The sequence below is a fragment of the Phoca vitulina genome, unplaced genomic scaffold, assembly GCF_004348235.1.
Source record: "Phoca vitulina isolate PV1807 unplaced genomic scaffold, GSC_HSeal_1.0 scaffold16, whole genome shotgun sequence".
NCBI lineage: Eukaryota > Metazoa > Chordata > Mammalia > Carnivora > Phocidae > Phoca > Phoca vitulina.
In genome coordinates, this window is record NW_022589719.1 from 38,183,665 (window position 1) to 38,198,732 (window position 15,068).

Sequence of the window (15,068 nt, forward strand, 5' to 3'; positions counted from 1 at the left end):
ATGGCACCATGGGGTCACCCCTAAAGGTCACCATGACCACCTGTTCTCCACTCTAAAGTCACTGTTTTCTCTTGGTAATTGATAAATATTTTGGGTGAGGTGCCTTAAGACCACTCAAACCTTTGCCTACTGATTTTGTCATTCATCGGTGGATCTTGCCAGAACAGTTGTTATTGGGCCTTTGCCTAACTGGGATTTTTAATTTCTTCATTCCTTCCACATTTATCTATTGTCATTCTCTTGTGAGCAAGAGGTGGCTTTCCTCCCACCTGTATTTGTTGGGTGTTTCCCTAATTGTGGCAGCCTTGATCCTGGGTTACAGTGAGCATTGTGCATGCCCATCTTGGTGAGCCCCTCCGGTTGTGTCCCTCTGAGGTGCTGTGTCCTTTTCCCAGCACTTCCTTGGTTTGGTTTTTCTCTAGAGATTGACAGGAGCTTTCATGTGCTGAGTGTGCCCCACAGGAAGGCGCAGAGAGCACGGGGCCCCGGACGTGCATCTGTGGATGTTCCGGGGCCTGCAACAAAAGCATCGTGAGATGATCCATACGCTTCTCGGTTTCTTTTTTTATTTATTTTTTTAAGTAATCTCTATGTCCAGTGTGGGGCTTGAACTCACCACCCTGAGATCAAGAGTTACATGCTCCTCTGACTGAGCCAGCCAGGAGCCCCCCTGTTTCATTTTTTAAATGTCTTGGTTGTGACCTCCCCCCCATGTTGAGTTCCACTAATGGGCCAGGACCTGCTGTGTGAAATGACCACATGTCCCCTCCACAGGCTGGAGGACTGTGGCCTCACGGAGGTGCGGTGCAAGGATATCAGCTCTGCCCTCCAGGCCAACCCCTCCCTGACCGAGCTGAGCCTTCGCACCAACGAGCTGGGTGATGCCGGTGTGCACCTGGTGCTCCAGGGCCTGCAGAGCCCCACCTGCAAGATCCAGAAGCTCAGGTGAGCCTGGCTGATCCACGTGGTCCCAGGTGCTTGCCCAGCCCTAGGCTCAGGTCTGAACCTACTTGGACAGTGCAGGGAACTGGGGCTTGCAGGCAGCTGTGGGTGGGCCGGAGGCAGCAGCAGGTGTCTGGGCCAAAGGTCCTGGAGCGTGGGGTCCCTTCCTGCCTCGTCCTAGGCCCCTGTTCCCCTGTGGGGGGTGTGCTCGTGCCAGCCCTGCCTGTCATTCCTGGGCTCATGGCTCAGCTTCCTCTGGGCCTTGCGGTGCATCTGAGCAGCCCCTCCTGCTCTCTGTCCTTGGCCCGGAGACCCCAGAGCCCTGTCCGGAGGGGGAGGAGCAAGCCCTCTTTTACAAGGCCGAGCTTGGTGGGCTCCCCTGGGATTCAGGGGTGGTGGGGGCTCCTGAGGACAGAGGGCAGTTTGCATGGGGGCCACAGCTGACGGGGACCCTGCTGATGGCCAGCTTGGGTGTGCTCCAGCCTCCAGAACTGCTGCCTAACCAAGGCTGGCTGTGGGGTCCTACCTGATGTGCTGCGCTCCCTGCCCACCCTGCGGGAGCTGCAGCTCAGTGACAACCCGCTGGAGGATGCGGGCCTGCAGCTGCTGTGCAGAGGACTCCTGGACCCCCTGTGCCACCTTGAGAAGCTTCAGTGAGTGTGTGATCGGCCACCCCGGCCACCCCTAGCCCTGCACCCCCATCCCTCTGGTTTTGGGTGACCCCTGCCCCAGCACGTTAGCTGCGGGGAGCTTTCAGGAAGGGGCTCGCACAGACCTGCAGATCCTCGTCCTGTGTGATGCTGGGGCCGTGGCCCAGAGCTGAGAGCTGGCCTCTAACCCCACATCAAGAGCCGATGGGCTCAGCGATGGAGGAGGGGAGTCCGGCCTCTTCCTCCCAGGTCTGGTGCATCCCAGGCGTGGGGTGGGGCTCGTGGTCAGTGGCTGGCTTCCAGGAGGCTGGGAGCACCCACGCTCCCCGGAGGTGGCCCCTTAGCTACTGCTGCGCTGTCCCTGCCCAGCAGCCCTCCAGTCTCACGGGCCCTGCAGCCCGGGGCACGAGGGGAGGCCGGCGGAGGTCCTGACTCCCGCCCACCCCCAGGCTAGAGTACTGCCACCTGACGGCCGCCAGCTGTGAGGCCCTGGCCTCGGCGCTCAGGGCCAAGCGGCGCTTCCGGGAGCTGGCGGTGAGCAACAACGAGGTCGGTGAGGCTGGCGTGCGGCTGCTGTGCCGGGGCCTGGCGGACTCCGCCTGCCAGCTGGAGGCGCTCAAGTAAGCGCTGGGCCTGCCTGGGGGGGTCCGCGGCCGGGTGGGGGGCGCGCAGGGGCTCCCCCGCCCAGCCGGCCCTCCTGTGCCTCCAGGCTGGAGAACTGCGGCCTCACGGCGGCCAGCTGTGAGGACCTGTGTGGGGTCCTGGCCTCCAAGCCCTCGCTGCAGGAGCTGGACCTGGGTGACAACAAGCTGGGCGACCAGGGCATCGCCACGCTGTGCGCCAGCCTGCTTCAGCCCAGCTGCCAGATCAGGGTCCTGTGGTGAGTCAGCGCCCGCCCTGGCTCGGCGGGCAGCTGGGGGGTGTCTGAGGTCGTCGGCCGTGTCGCCTCGGGGGGCCCTGTGGTGACGCGTCCCCGGCCCCCAGGCTCTGGGAGTGTGACATCACCACCGCGGGCTGCAGAGACCTGTGCCGCGTCCTCGGGGCCAAGGAGAGCCTGAAGGAGATGAGCCTGGCGGGCAACGCGCTGGGGGACGAGGGGGCCCGGCTGCTCTGTGACAGCCTGCGGGAGCCCGGCTGCCGGCTGCAGTCCCTGTGGTGAGCGCGCTCCGGGCGGTGGCCAGCGGGGGGCCCGAGGGCAGCCCGTGGACGCGGGTGCTGCTGGGGCCCCGAGGCCCGGGGCCAGGGCAGCTTCGGTGCCTGAGGGCAAGTCGGGGGTGCGGGGCCTTCGAGATGCAGGTGCCTCTGCAAAGGGGTGGGGGGGTGCTGGGTGTCTTTGGAGGGCAGGGGTTGGGGGTTCATGCTCAGGTCCACAGGGGCCTCCGAGAGCACCCCAGAGGTGTGGGCCCCAGTCAGGCCCCGGTCCTGTCTGTCTCGCCCAGGGTGAAGTCCTGCAGCTTTACGGCCGCGAGCTGCCAGCACTTCGGCACGATGCTGACCCAAAACAAGCACCTCGTGGAGCTTCAGCTGAGTAACAACAAGCTGGGGGACTCTGGCCTCCAGGAGCTCTGCCAGGGCCTGGGTCAGCCTGGCACCACGCTGCAGGTGCTCTGGTGAGCGTGCCCGAGGGACGGCACGTGTGTGCGGGGCGGCACCATGCTGGCTGGGCGCTCAGTCTGCCGGGTCCGTGCGGGGGCACCTCCCAGGACCCCCCTCTCCTCCTGCCATCCCTAGTACTTCCCAGAACTCGCCCGCTGGTCTCTGCTGCCCGCTGCTCTGCTGGGTCCTGCAGGCCCGTGTTCTTCGCCTCGTGTGGGTCCTGGTTCCTTTACTGGGCTGGACGCTTGGTTGCACTAACGTGGTGTGCCTTTGAGGGATTTCCTCACCTCGTTTTTACTTGTGGAGCCCTCAGGAACCCACTGCTGGGTCTCAGGGCCCGGTGGCCTGACGCACCGTTCTCTTTCCTCCTGAGTTTCTGTTCTTACGGCTCGCAGCCCGCCGCCTCAGCCGTTCGTTTCTGCTGTCACTGTTTTGTTTTTGTTTTCTGCGTCTTGGTCTCTGCTTCTCACTGCTGTTTCTGGGGACGCCTGGCCATGCTGCGTGGGGCGTGGGTGCAGGTGGAGGGTCAGGGCGCAGGCAGCGGCCCTGAGCCTGCCCTTCTCCGTTGTCCTCACTCTGGAGGCCCCTACCCTCTGTGCACCCCGTACCTGCATCCCTCCGCCTTTGGCCTCTGCTTGCCGCCTCGGCAGCTCCCACCCACCCAGCCAGCTCCCAGCACACAGTGGTGAGGAAGCAAGGGCTCGGATGAGGCTCTCTGGTGCCCCCCCACCCCCCGTCTGCCCAGGGAGGTTGTGGCCCTAAGTCCAGGTGTGCCAGCCTTAGCCCAGTCCAACTACTGTGCCTGTGGAGGGGAGCTGTGCGCACCTGTTGTCTTTGGTGTTGACGTCTGCCGGGGCCACCGTGGGAACCCCATGAGCTCCCGAGCTTGAGGTCTGGGAACAGCCATGACCCTGGGGCTCCGCACACTGTGGACCTTGTGTTGCGCGGACATCGCTGTCACCCCGCGTTCTGTGGCATGGGCCTGGCGCGGACCCTTTTGTCCTGACCTGTGCCCTGCTCTCCACCCAGCCTGGGGGACTGCGACGTGGCCAATGGTGGCTGCGCCAGCGTGGCCTCCCTCCTGCTGGCCAATCGCAGCCTGCGGGAGCTGGACCTCAGCAACAACTGCATGGACGACCAGGGCATCCTGCAGCTGATGGCGAGCGTGGAGCAGCCGGGCTGCACGCTGGAGCAGCTGGTGTGAGTGCCGCGGGGAGGGGGGCGGAGCAGCTGGTGTGAGTGACGGGGGGGGGGGGGTGGGGGGTGGGCAGCTCATGTGATTGGCGTGTGCGGGCGGGAGGGCAGCTGGTGTGAGTGGCCCGTGCAGGGGGGGGAAGCAGCTGGTGTGAGTGGCGCAGGCGGGTGGGGGGGGAGGAAGCAGCTGGTGTGAATGGCACGGGCAGGGGGGGAAGCAGCTGGTGTGAATGGCACGGGCAGGGGGGGAAGCAGCTGGTGTGAATGGCGCGTGTGGGCGAGGGGGGGACCAGCTCGTGAGTGTGCTGCGTGCGGGCGGGGCCAGAGCAGCTGGTGTGAGTGACGCGGGGAGGGGGGGGGGGGGGCGGGGGGGGGGGGGGGGGGGGGGGAAGCAGCTGCTGTGAGTGGCGCGTGTGGGGGCGGTGGCGGCCCTGACCTCGCATCCCGCCCCCTCCCCGGCCCCCTGCGCAGTCTCTACGACATCTACTGGAGCGAGGAGACCGAGAACAGCCTGCGGGCTCTGGAGGGGCGCAAGCCCAGCCTGAGGATCATCTCCTGAAACCCGGCCCCTCCCCGGGGCTCTCCCGCTGGTGTCCTAGCTTTGAACGAAGAGAAACGCTCTAATAACTCGCTTCTGCAAGAAAGTTTTAGAGACTTTATTAAAGCACTTGTTTTGGCAAGAGGGGTGCTTGTCCTTTCTGTGGGGTCCCCACCAGGCACGGCATCCCAGGTGTGTCTTCAGGAGGGCTCTCCGGCTACGTGCATGCACCCCCCGCCAGATGCAGCACCCGGGGCTGTCCGTCTGCACAGATGCCAGCACTTGCCCTGACCGCACCCCCTCCCCCGCCCCTCTGGGCAACCCTTGCGTTGGGCGCAGAGTGGAGCAGAGGCTGGGAGCCAGTGAGGAGGACACACTGCTGCAGACCTTCATCGCTGCTTTACTTGTTCTGGTTGCTCATGAAGATGACCCTCAACCCTTCCTCCCCACCTCAGGCACAGGGTCCTCAAGGGACCAGTCCGGTGACCTCTGGCCCCGTTCCCACTCTTACGTTTGTGGGGTCAGATGAAGCCTCCCTGGGAAATGGCTCAGGGCTGCCTGCTCAGACCTGCCCCTTCTTAGCCATCACGGGGTGTCCTTCACATGTGCTGCCAGGGCACGGACACCCATGGCCTCGAGTGGCCGGGGGCCCAGGGAGCAGAGAAAGGCACCGCGACGCCTGTGCAGGGCCGGGCCGTCTGGTGCTGAGGGCCTGGTGCAGCCCAGGGGCCGGCGGGCTGAAGGTGCAGAAAGGGGAGGAGACCGGCTGCCCAGGGCAAGCCCAGCCACACCTGTCAGCCCCAGAGAAGCCTCAGGGACATGGAGCACACGTGTCCACACCCATATACACTGTGTTCACGCGTGCACACACCACACATGACCAGGACAAGGGCCACCCTTCGGCCCCCACCCCGCAGAGCCCCACCGTGCGCACGGGAGAAAGTGTGATAAAACCATAAGGGCCGAGGCCTGTTGGAAGGCTCCAGGCAATCATGGGGTGCATCAGTTTGGGGCCGGCACCCCCTCCCTCTCTGCCTCCACAGGCCCTGGGGGGTCTTCTGGCTCACGCAGGTGTCCTTCTGTGTTGCCCAAGGCTCTGTCCTGGTCACCCCTGCTCTGCTGCTTCTGCCGCCGAGTCTCCTTGTACCTCAGGGTGATGTCCCTGGGGACGGCGGGAGCCATGTCACCACCAGGCGGCCCATGGAGGTCCCGCAAAGCTGCCCCTCGCAGGGACACTCACACAGTCACAGGGAGGGACCGCAAGACCCAGACACCAGTTGACCCAGCCCAGGGGACGGCCGATGGCCTGCTGAGGCCCACACCACTCACCGCAGGAAGAAGCGCCAGATGGTCCAGGTGAGCACGAGCACAGAGCCAAGCGTCCAGCACTGGGAGATGTAGAAAGGCAGGGACAGCGTGAGCGTATGCGGGTCGTACTTCACGACGATGAGCAGCTCCGTGGCCGTGATGGCTGCCACCAGCCAGGCCTGCTGGCCCAGCTTCTTGTGGAGCTTCCTGTGGGGGGAGGGCACTCGGCTGAGGGTGCCGCGGCTGTGCCCCAGGGGTGGCAATGCCAAGCGTGCCCAGGCCTGCCCCACCCACCCTGGGCCCTCACGGGTCATCCATGAAGTCGTAGATCTCCCGCATGGCCACACCGCCCACATTCACGAAGAACACCAGCCGCAGGAGGACCAGGTAGTGCTCCGGGGGCAGCCACAGCACGAACTTCAGGTAGAACGTGTTCAGTTCTGCCAACAGAAACTGGGGGACACGGGAGGGTGGGTGGCGAGCCGGGCCGCCCAGCAGGCACGCCCATGAGACTGGCCAGCCTTACCACCAGGATGATGCCACACACGGCCAGCCAGCGGCGCAGGCTGGAGGCGGGCTTCCACTCGAAGCGGACCCAGCTGTAGGGCGTGAACTGGAAGGCGATCCTCTTCATCTTGCCCCTGGGAGCACACGTGCCGGTCACCCTGGGGTGCCCCGGCCCCACCAGGCAGCCATGCCAGGTGCTCTGAGCCCAGGGGCCGCTCACTCCCTGTGCTGCCACCACCCCCTCCGCCCCAAGCACCCACAATGCATGGGCGGCGAGACCCCACTCCCCAGTGCCCTTTCCGGGACTGCTGCTTCAAATCTCGAAGTAAACATGACCGAGTGCCCGTACGATGTAAGGAGGACAGCCCCAGAGGGGTGACCCGGAGACCTCCGAGAAGGGCCGGGAGAGGATGAAGAGGAGCTGATTGGACAGGGTGGTGCTCAGGCCCACTTCCTGGCCACCACGAGGGCCCTGGCGGGGGTGTGTGTGCGCGCGTGTGCGCATGCTCCCGTGCACAGAGGAAGCGGGCAAAATCCTGGTCCATTGTCTGCACCCCCCCAGAAAGGTGCACTAGCGGCACCCCCAGGCCCCACGGGGATGCCCTGGCCCCCACGGAGCAGGGCGGCAGCTCGAGAGGACGCACTTGTAGGTTGGAATGTTCCAGAGGCCCTGCCACTTGTACGTCTTCAGAGACAGCCACTCGAGGGTCTTCATGCCGCAGTATATGCCCAGCCCGTTGCAGACAAGCACGTCCATGATCCACTGGGGGCAGGAACCAGGGAGGAGGTGAGCGCCCCGTGCTGCCCCCTGAGGGCCTCTGCGCCCGGCGACCCCCAGGCACCTACGTGGTCCCACCAGCACTCGCTGAAGTCCGACCCCTGGGCACCTACGTGATCCCACCAGCACTCGCTGAAGTCCGACCCCCGGGCACCTACGTGGTCCCACCAGCACTCGCTGAAGTCCGACCCCCGGGCACCTACATGATCCCACCCCCCGGGCACCTACGTGGTCCCACCAGCACTCGCTGAAGTTCGACCCCCGGGCACCTACGTGATCCCACCCCCCGGGCACCTACGTGATCCCACCCCCCAGGCACCTACGTGGTCCCACCAGCACTCGCTGAAGTTGGGCAGCTGGTGCTCTAGGCTGTACTCGAGGAACTCGAACATGACGCTCACGATCGTGCACATCCACCAGTCACGGATCATCAGGGTCTGAGGGCGTGGCAGAGCGTCAGACCCTCCAGGGGAGACACCCCCAGCGCCCTCCCGAGCAGGGGGAGGCGCTGGCTGGAGACCGTGACACCGAGGACCAGCACAGGTCGGGGCCACGGCCCCAGGCCCCCGCCCACCACACTCCAGTACTCTCGACGTCAGCACGTGGCGAGGCAACGGCCCGGGAACACAGGACAGACCCAGGGTGTCCTGACGAGGTCGTCTTACCTTCAGGTACCAGCCAAGGAAGTGCGCAGGCACAAAGCCGTCCAGCTTGTCCTGGGGGTAGGACAGCAGCCTCGTGTACAGCCCGCGTGCACCCCGGGCCCGGCGCCCACCCACACCAGGACTGCTGGGACGGTCTCCGCCTTTCTGAGCAGCGCCAGCTGGACCGGGGGGACAAAGCTAGGGTCCTGTGCACAAGCAGGCAGCATGCCCTGACCACCGAGGAGAGCAGGTGCCCCCATCAGTGGGCCCCTCAGTGAAGCACGCGGGTTGGGCCGAGACGAAGTCTCCAGGCTGGAAGGCAGGGACCCACACCCCGGTGAGCTGGGACAGGGCCCCCACATGTGGGCTGCACGGCCCCTGGGTCCCCCTCCCCTGCTCCAAGTGGGCTGAGCTGAAGGGAGCCCCTGGTCAAGCAGGAGGGAGGCCAGCCCCTGCCAGGGCCCACGCCACCCCCACCCCATCCGATCTGCAGAATGACTGGGGTTCCAGAAACACCTAGGACAGGTCAGCACCTGGGAGCTTGTTAAGCATGGACTCCGGGCCCCACCCTGAGCACTGGGCCCCTCGGGCCCACCCATACCCAGACGTTGTGGAAGGGGTCGCTCTCATTGTGCGCATCATAGATGAGACAGTTTCCCCCGTAGTCCCTCTCGGGCAGTGGGACGCCCAGCCTGGGGTCCACGTACTTCAGAAACTGGCGGCCGTCCTGGACAGTCTGCAAGGCGAGCGCCCTGGTTAGTGGGGCCAGACGCTGCTGGTGGTGATGGGAGAGCGCGGCTAAACTCCTGAAACCTCGAGCCATGTGTAGGCCTGGGGGCTGTGGAAGGCACCCCCACCGAGTGGGGGCAAACACCCTGTCTCTACTGCTGTCACCCAAACACAGGGCTGAGCAGACTGCAAGGTGATGCCCCACGCCCCCCATGTGGGGACACGGGTGGGCCACAGGGCGAAGGCTCAGGTCAGTCGTCTTGCCGCCTCACCTCTCCACGTCCCCTCACGGAAGGAGCACGACATCAGGACAGCCTTCCCAGACACGGACACGTACCCTAGCAAATCGCTCCTTCTGGCCTTAGCACTGAGGAGACTTCCAGGGTCGCATGGACAGAGGCTGCCCTGCCAGCAGGCCCAGGCTTCGCCCTCCCTCGGGCCCTCTCCAGCCAGCAGCTGGGGCCTCCAGTCCACAGGGAGGGGCCCCAGGACACCTGCTGTCAGGACCCTGTCCCCTCACTCCTGCCCCAAGTACCAGCCAAGGGACGAAGCAGGGAAGAGGGTAAGGGGGGTGACAGATATGCGTGGCCGATGGGCAGAAGACACGCAGGTCTGCGTGTGTCACGTGACCAAGGCCACCCGCGCTGCACGGGCGCACTGCCTTGTCCTGCGACGCGACCCTGTCCCCGCCTGGGGTCTTTGGAAGTGACCCTCGGACAGGAACATCACTAACAACTGAAATCACCCCGTGTGGTTCGGTAACCACTGGATCTGAGGCTGGACACTGCTGTGTCCGTGCATCAGGAGAGCGGGTCAGCAGGAGCCAGACCCGCAGGCCCCACGACAGGTGAAACCTGTGCACAGGTGAGGAGCCTCTGAAGGCCGAGCACCCCATGGGGGCGCCCCAGAGCGTGGGCGCTTCACCAGAGAGGGCATTCCAGAAACGCAAACAGAAGCAGGAGACGCCAGGACACACCACCAAGAGCGGCCACGATAAAGATCCTGACGAGTGCAGGTGGGGTGGGAGCAGTCTGGCCGCTCCTGACAAGTGACATGCGTGGGACACGGCAGGCCCACAATCATGCTCAGGTGCACACGAAAGCCTGTCGCCAGCAGCCCCACTCAAGGACAGTGCCGATGTCGCTGGCCACCCCACTCAGCGGGAAAGAGGCACAGAGCCCGGACGCCCTTCAGGGGCCCAGGTGGTGGAGGGAGAGCAGGTCAGTGGCTCTAGGGGAGACAGGGATGGGTGACTCAAGCTACCGCAGGGTCCTCCACGTGGGGTTACAAACACACACAGGTGTTACCATTCGCACCGTACCCTAAAGGAGTAAATCTGACTACAGCACGAGCATCAACTGTGAGCACCACCGATAGCTTGAGGTTGTGAATAAAGTACTCTGTAAACTGAAGATCACCATCAAAACGTGCACCGAATTAAGCAAAACAAGGAACGTTAACAGGAGTCCTGACCCAAGGTTTACTAAGGTGAGGAGTTTCCAACCTCCCTCCTGACCACCCTATGCGCGCGGAGGGACTGAACGGCCAGGGCCACCTGCAGTGCTGAGTGCTGTGTGGGAGCAGGTGAGCTGGGCCCCCCTCGGGCCCGGAACACCGGCAGCTCAGAGGACAGACTGCCCAGCAGGGATCTGCACCTGAGCCAGGCGGTTCCACTGGGCCTTGTCCTCGCTCCCCAACCGAGGCCGTCTGGGCAGGGCCCTCAAAGTGCTCCACGCTCAGGGCGGAGACCCTGCTGAGCTGTGGCAGGTACAGCCCTTCCACACCTGGATCCTTCCGGAGGGTCCCCCCTCGCAGTCCCTGCCCACTTCTGCTGGGGTCCAGCCTTGCTTCCTGCCAAAGCTCCGGAGGGGCCGATGGGCAGTCTTCTCAAACCCTTTCACTTACCTGGGGCCACACCATCACCTGCATTCCCAGACCCTCCAACCGAGAAAAGCCGCTTACCTGGAAGAGTATGAAGATGAGGAACAGCTCGTAGACCACACTCACGCAGAGCCAGAACCTCCAGTAAGCTACAAAGACACAGAGCACCGGCGTCAGGCGGAGCCCCCGCGGGAGAGCGCAGCACGCACGGTCGCACTCACAAGTGAGCTCGGCCCTGTGCGGTGTGCCTCCTTCCCGCCTGGTTTTCCCGCCTGGTCTCACCGCGGCCGGCGGGCACGCCCCTGTCCGCTTACTAGCACGCTTCTGACCTTCGTCGTTAAGCGATTCTGCAGGAACCTTCGGATACCTTTGATCAGGTTAAGAAAGCCTACTAAGCCCAGTACGCTGTTTTTCCCGTGAATGGGCAGGAAACGTCATCCTTCCTCTAGCGCTCACGTGAGGGATTACACACACACGTTTTTGGACTTAGGCCACCTCTGGATCCCTGGGATAAACCGAACCTGGTGTGGCACCCTGTCTCAGGAAACCTCTCCATTTCAGCAGGACCACTCATGCTGGGGGCGAGTACTTCCAAGCTGCTGACGGGCAGGTCTCACACGTTCTCCCCGCAGAAAGACTAAGTCTGTGAGGCGACCAAGGCGTTCACCTTGCTGTGGCCGCCAGTGGACAATACACACGTGTGTCTAATCACCTCGTACACCCCAAACCCACACGTTAGGGGTCAATCAAATCTCAACAGAGCTGAGAAAAAAAAAACTTCTCCCTCAAGATCCCTTTGATTAGCCAGGACACCCTCTCTCCACCACCTGGTTTCCGCAGCTTGGCACGGAAAGCTCAGTTGCTCACCCGGGGAGGAGGTAACAGGAGAGGGAGTGCGTACAACTATTCTAGGACACAAATGATAACTTTCACCTTCCGAAAATCTTGATAATCCTGTCTAATAAAGACCTAAGATATCTACTTTCCCTTTACTTACGACTCTTTAAAGAAAAACCACCAGCCTGCTTTTAAAAACCCATTCCCCTTGAATAAAAAAGGTGGTGCTTGCAAACATGGAAGAGACCCCGCTCGGCCTCGGACATCTCGGGCTGTGGGGGCGGGGGCACTCACGCGGGGCTCCAGGGCCCACCCAGCACCCCCGGGGGCTTGCACCTCATCTGCCTGTGGGGGAAACAGCCACCAGGACTCCTGAAAGCCCAGGCTGGTGTAGGTGGGAGGCGTGAAGGTCAGTTCTCAGGACGGTTTGCTCAAGTACTTCTGGGGCACGGGACAGAGAGTGGACGTGACACACTAGCGTCACTGCCCCTGACTTTGGGAAATGCCTGGAAAGGTCCCCTGGTCAAGGGCTGCAGCGGGAGCTAAAAGGGCCTGGCTTAAAGCAACTCCAGGCGCCTTCCCCCGGAGCGCTCAGCCCACAACCGTGCGACGGCCCCTTCCCTGTGGACCTTCTGACCCGGAATCGGTCTCCTCCCCGACCACTGCTCCTGGTCAGGGACCCAGCCATCTCCCACCGCCCGTCACTCTCCACCTGCCCACCCACCCCCAAATACACAGCAGGTGCTCCTCCTACATTCCCACGCAGGGTCTCCCTTGAGCCGCCGGGAGACTCCTGAGGCTGGTTTCTCTCAGTAGCCGCCCCACTGGCACGCTTACTTTCTCCCTAAAAGCACTGAGTCCAGCCGCCTCAGCAGCCCCGGCAATATTCTGCTTATTCCAGCGTTTGGAGGGAGCCACGGATGAGAATAAAAATTATTACGAGAAGGGTGCCTTTTCAACCGGTCAGTTTTTTTGGGAACTGCAGCCAATTCCAGTCCCCTCCCAGACAGTGGGTCCTGCAGCCCCGCGACACCTCCTTCCTGGGGCCAGAAGACCCTTCCCACTGTTCCCCACAGCATGCTGCACAGGACTGACAGGACTCATGTCCAGTGCGTGCTGATCTGAGAAGTCGAGGCCTTCTGCCGACTGCTAGGGAAGAAGTGCTCCAGAACAGGAGCCCCACATTCGTCAAACCACACACTGGCAGGGACACAGAGTTTACACCAAGCAACCAAACCGAAAGGAAGGAAGGAAGGTGGAGCAGAACTCAGAACGCAGCTACGAGACTGCCTTCTGGGGGCGGGGGGCTGGGTTAATGCTCACGAAGCCCACAGAAACCACAGGGGAGTCTTTCAGACGAGGGTGTCCGGCACCCCCACTGGACAGAGCACAGGGTCTCCCAGAAGTCCAGAGGCCAAGCAGCCACCCACCGGCCATCCGACCCCCGGGCAGGACCCAGCGCCCCCAAGGGACTTGCCACACCTGGAACTGCTGACTCTTCCCAATCCAATAGGCACTCACCGCACCTGGATTTTTGCTGTGATTTTTGGTGGCTTTTAAACTGTTCTCTCACTTCTCTGCTGGCTGGGCGTTCAGACCCTCCGGAGGCCCATGACTGAGCAGACGGAAAGCTGGGGGTCTGGGCCCCCTCCCCACTGCCGCACAGGGGTCACCCAGCATCAGCGTCCCCAGCGGGCACTGAGGGGGCAGAGCAGCTGGAAAGACCGGCAGGGGCCCGGCTCACAGCCATGGTGCTCACTGACCGCCTCCAGAGGGCTGTTCGGTCATGTCTACCACAGGCCTACAATGCGCACGCCATTCAGCCTGCGGCTTCCACTGCCAGGGCTTGGTGTTCAATGAATGATTGGATACATACACACAGACGCATGTGCAGAAATTCACTGCAGCCTGCTTTATGAAAGCTGCAGCATACGATGATACAGGACTGGTAAATAAACTGTCGTATATCAAATGATGGCCAGACAAGCAGCCGTGAAATATCTAGTTGTCAAATACAAAATTACTAAGGAGATGTTTATGTTAACCTGAAGTGAGAAATAAATGATATAAAACCACACAGAGGAGAATCACATTTTTTAAGCTCTGTGTCTGTGTGTGTATTCATAAAAACACATTAAAACTTAACAGTGGTTATCTTCTGTGATTAGCTTCTGTTTCTATTTAAAAATAGTTTTTGTATTTTCCAAATATTCTACAATGAATACACACCCCTATTAATACAGAAAAGAAACACGTTACTAAGCTGTAAGACCTCAGGAAAATGCACTGTGCCCTTGGAGGCGGCCCCTCAACGAGGCTGGAGCCCTAAACACACTGGGGCTGGGGGCAGGACCAGAAGGGAGGACCGGGGACAGGACAGGAGGGCAGGACCAGGACAGGGGGGCAGGATCAGGGACAGGATAAGGGGCAGGACGGGGGATAGGATGGGGGGCAGGACTCAGGGCAGGACCAGGGGCAGCCCGAGCAATGCTCTGCAGCTCCGAGGCTCAAGGGGTTGTTAGAACTCCTCCTTTAATTTGGGGGTTGGGGGTCAGAGACAGGAGGACTCATCGCAGATGGCACGTGGCGAGCACCTCAATGGCAGGCCCACGCCGACCCCGTGGACAGTCCTGGGGCACCTCGCTCTGCAGAAGAAGCCCCCTAAGACAGAGTGGGTGGAAAGGGAAGAGAAGAACAAGGACAGGAGCAGGACGGGGTGAGGAGCAGAGAGACGGGAGAAGGGCTGAGACAAGAGGAACCCACCCTCACCCTCCTCAGCTGATGACAGTGTGCCCTGGCCGGCTGGGAGGGGCCGGGAAGACGGAGGACAGGACATTCGCACCCGGCAGAATGGACGCGGAGTGACCGCTCAGGACAGAACTGTCATGTGGGCACACGCGGACAAAGAAAGGACAAGTTACCTGGATGAGGTCTGGAAAACGGCCCGTCTTTAGCTTGTGTGACTCCAAAACATAAGAAAACCAAAATACTGGCCACAATACCTCTGCAAATAAAGAACAGACAGCCCCTCAGTGCACGTCTCCCAGGTGGGAGGGCCGGGGTGGGAGGGACCCCAGTGGGGCAAAGCGGGAGGAGGCCTCGGGGTACAGGTGGGTGCCCGGGCGGCAGGGAGGGCCGACACCGCGGCCTCCACAGCCCATGTGCCGCCCGGAGACAGCACCCCCTTGGGAGAAGGCCCTCGGTTGGGAGCTGTGCCTTAGTTAGGCTGCTCAGTGGTACCCCGCTCCTGCACGTGCTTCCCACTTAAAGAACACCTAAAACCCCATGGGACGCCTGGGTGGCTCAGTCGGTTAAGCCTCTGCCTTCGGCTCAGGTCATGATCCCAGGGTCCTGGGATCGAGTCCCGCATCGGGCTCCCTGCTCCGCGGGGAGCCTGCTTCTCCCTCTGCCTCTGTCTCTCTCTCTGTCTCTCATGAATAAATAAATAAAATCTTTAAAAAAAA

The 15,068-nt window shown here is 62.4% G+C and overlaps 2 protein-coding genes across 5 annotated transcripts in view; one reads left to right on the plus strand and one right to left on the minus strand.

The window, feature by feature from the left end:
• The window catches only part of RNH1 (ribonuclease/angiogenin inhibitor 1), a 12,896-nt gene extending 7,872 nt beyond the window's left edge, over nucleotides 1–5,024 (plus strand). For 2 of the 3 annotated variants that reach the window (XM_032414639.1, XM_032414637.1), the window contains exons 3-10: nucleotides 775–945; nucleotides 1,425–1,595; nucleotides 2,042–2,212; nucleotides 2,302–2,472; nucleotides 2,577–2,747; nucleotides 3,032–3,202; nucleotides 4,218–4,388; nucleotides 4,854–5,007. In XM_032414639.1, the coding sequence (XP_032270530.1) occupies nucleotides 775–945; nucleotides 1,425–1,595; nucleotides 2,042–2,212; nucleotides 2,302–2,472; nucleotides 2,577–2,747; nucleotides 3,032–3,202; nucleotides 4,218–4,388; nucleotides 4,854–4,941 (1,285 nt within the window). In that variant the 3' untranslated portion in view covers nucleotides 4,942–5,007. Of the gene's footprint in view, nucleotides 1–774; nucleotides 946–1,424; nucleotides 1,596–2,041; nucleotides 2,213–2,301; nucleotides 2,473–2,576; nucleotides 2,748–3,031; nucleotides 3,203–4,217; nucleotides 4,389–4,853 lie in introns of all 3 variants that reach the window. The other variant, XM_032414636.1, reaches the window with a different exon arrangement.
• Nucleotides 5,025–5,743: 719 nt separating this feature from the next.
• Nucleotides 5,744–15,068, minus strand: part of PTDSS2 (phosphatidylserine synthase 2) — a 26,721-nt gene continuing 17,396 nt past the window's right edge. Inside the window, exons 3-12 of one of the 2 annotated variants that reach the window (XM_032414634.1) lie at nucleotides 14,526–14,608; nucleotides 10,849–10,916; nucleotides 8,759–8,893; nucleotides 8,179–8,229; nucleotides 7,837–7,950; nucleotides 7,380–7,498; nucleotides 6,755–6,869; nucleotides 6,536–6,681; nucleotides 6,250–6,435; nucleotides 5,744–6,082 (exon numbers count right to left, since the gene is read on the minus strand). In XM_032414634.1, coding sequence (XP_032270525.1) covers nucleotides 5,923–6,082; nucleotides 6,250–6,435; nucleotides 6,536–6,681; nucleotides 6,755–6,869; nucleotides 7,380–7,498; nucleotides 7,837–7,950; nucleotides 8,179–8,229; nucleotides 8,759–8,893; nucleotides 10,849–10,916; nucleotides 14,526–14,608 — 1,177 coding nt within the window. In that variant the 3' untranslated portion in view covers nucleotides 5,744–5,922. The remainder of the gene's footprint in view (nucleotides 6,083–6,249; nucleotides 6,436–6,535; nucleotides 6,682–6,754; nucleotides 6,870–7,379; nucleotides 7,499–7,836; nucleotides 7,951–8,178; nucleotides 8,230–8,758; nucleotides 8,894–10,848; nucleotides 10,917–14,525; nucleotides 14,609–15,068) is intronic. The other variant, XM_032414635.1, reaches the window with a different exon arrangement.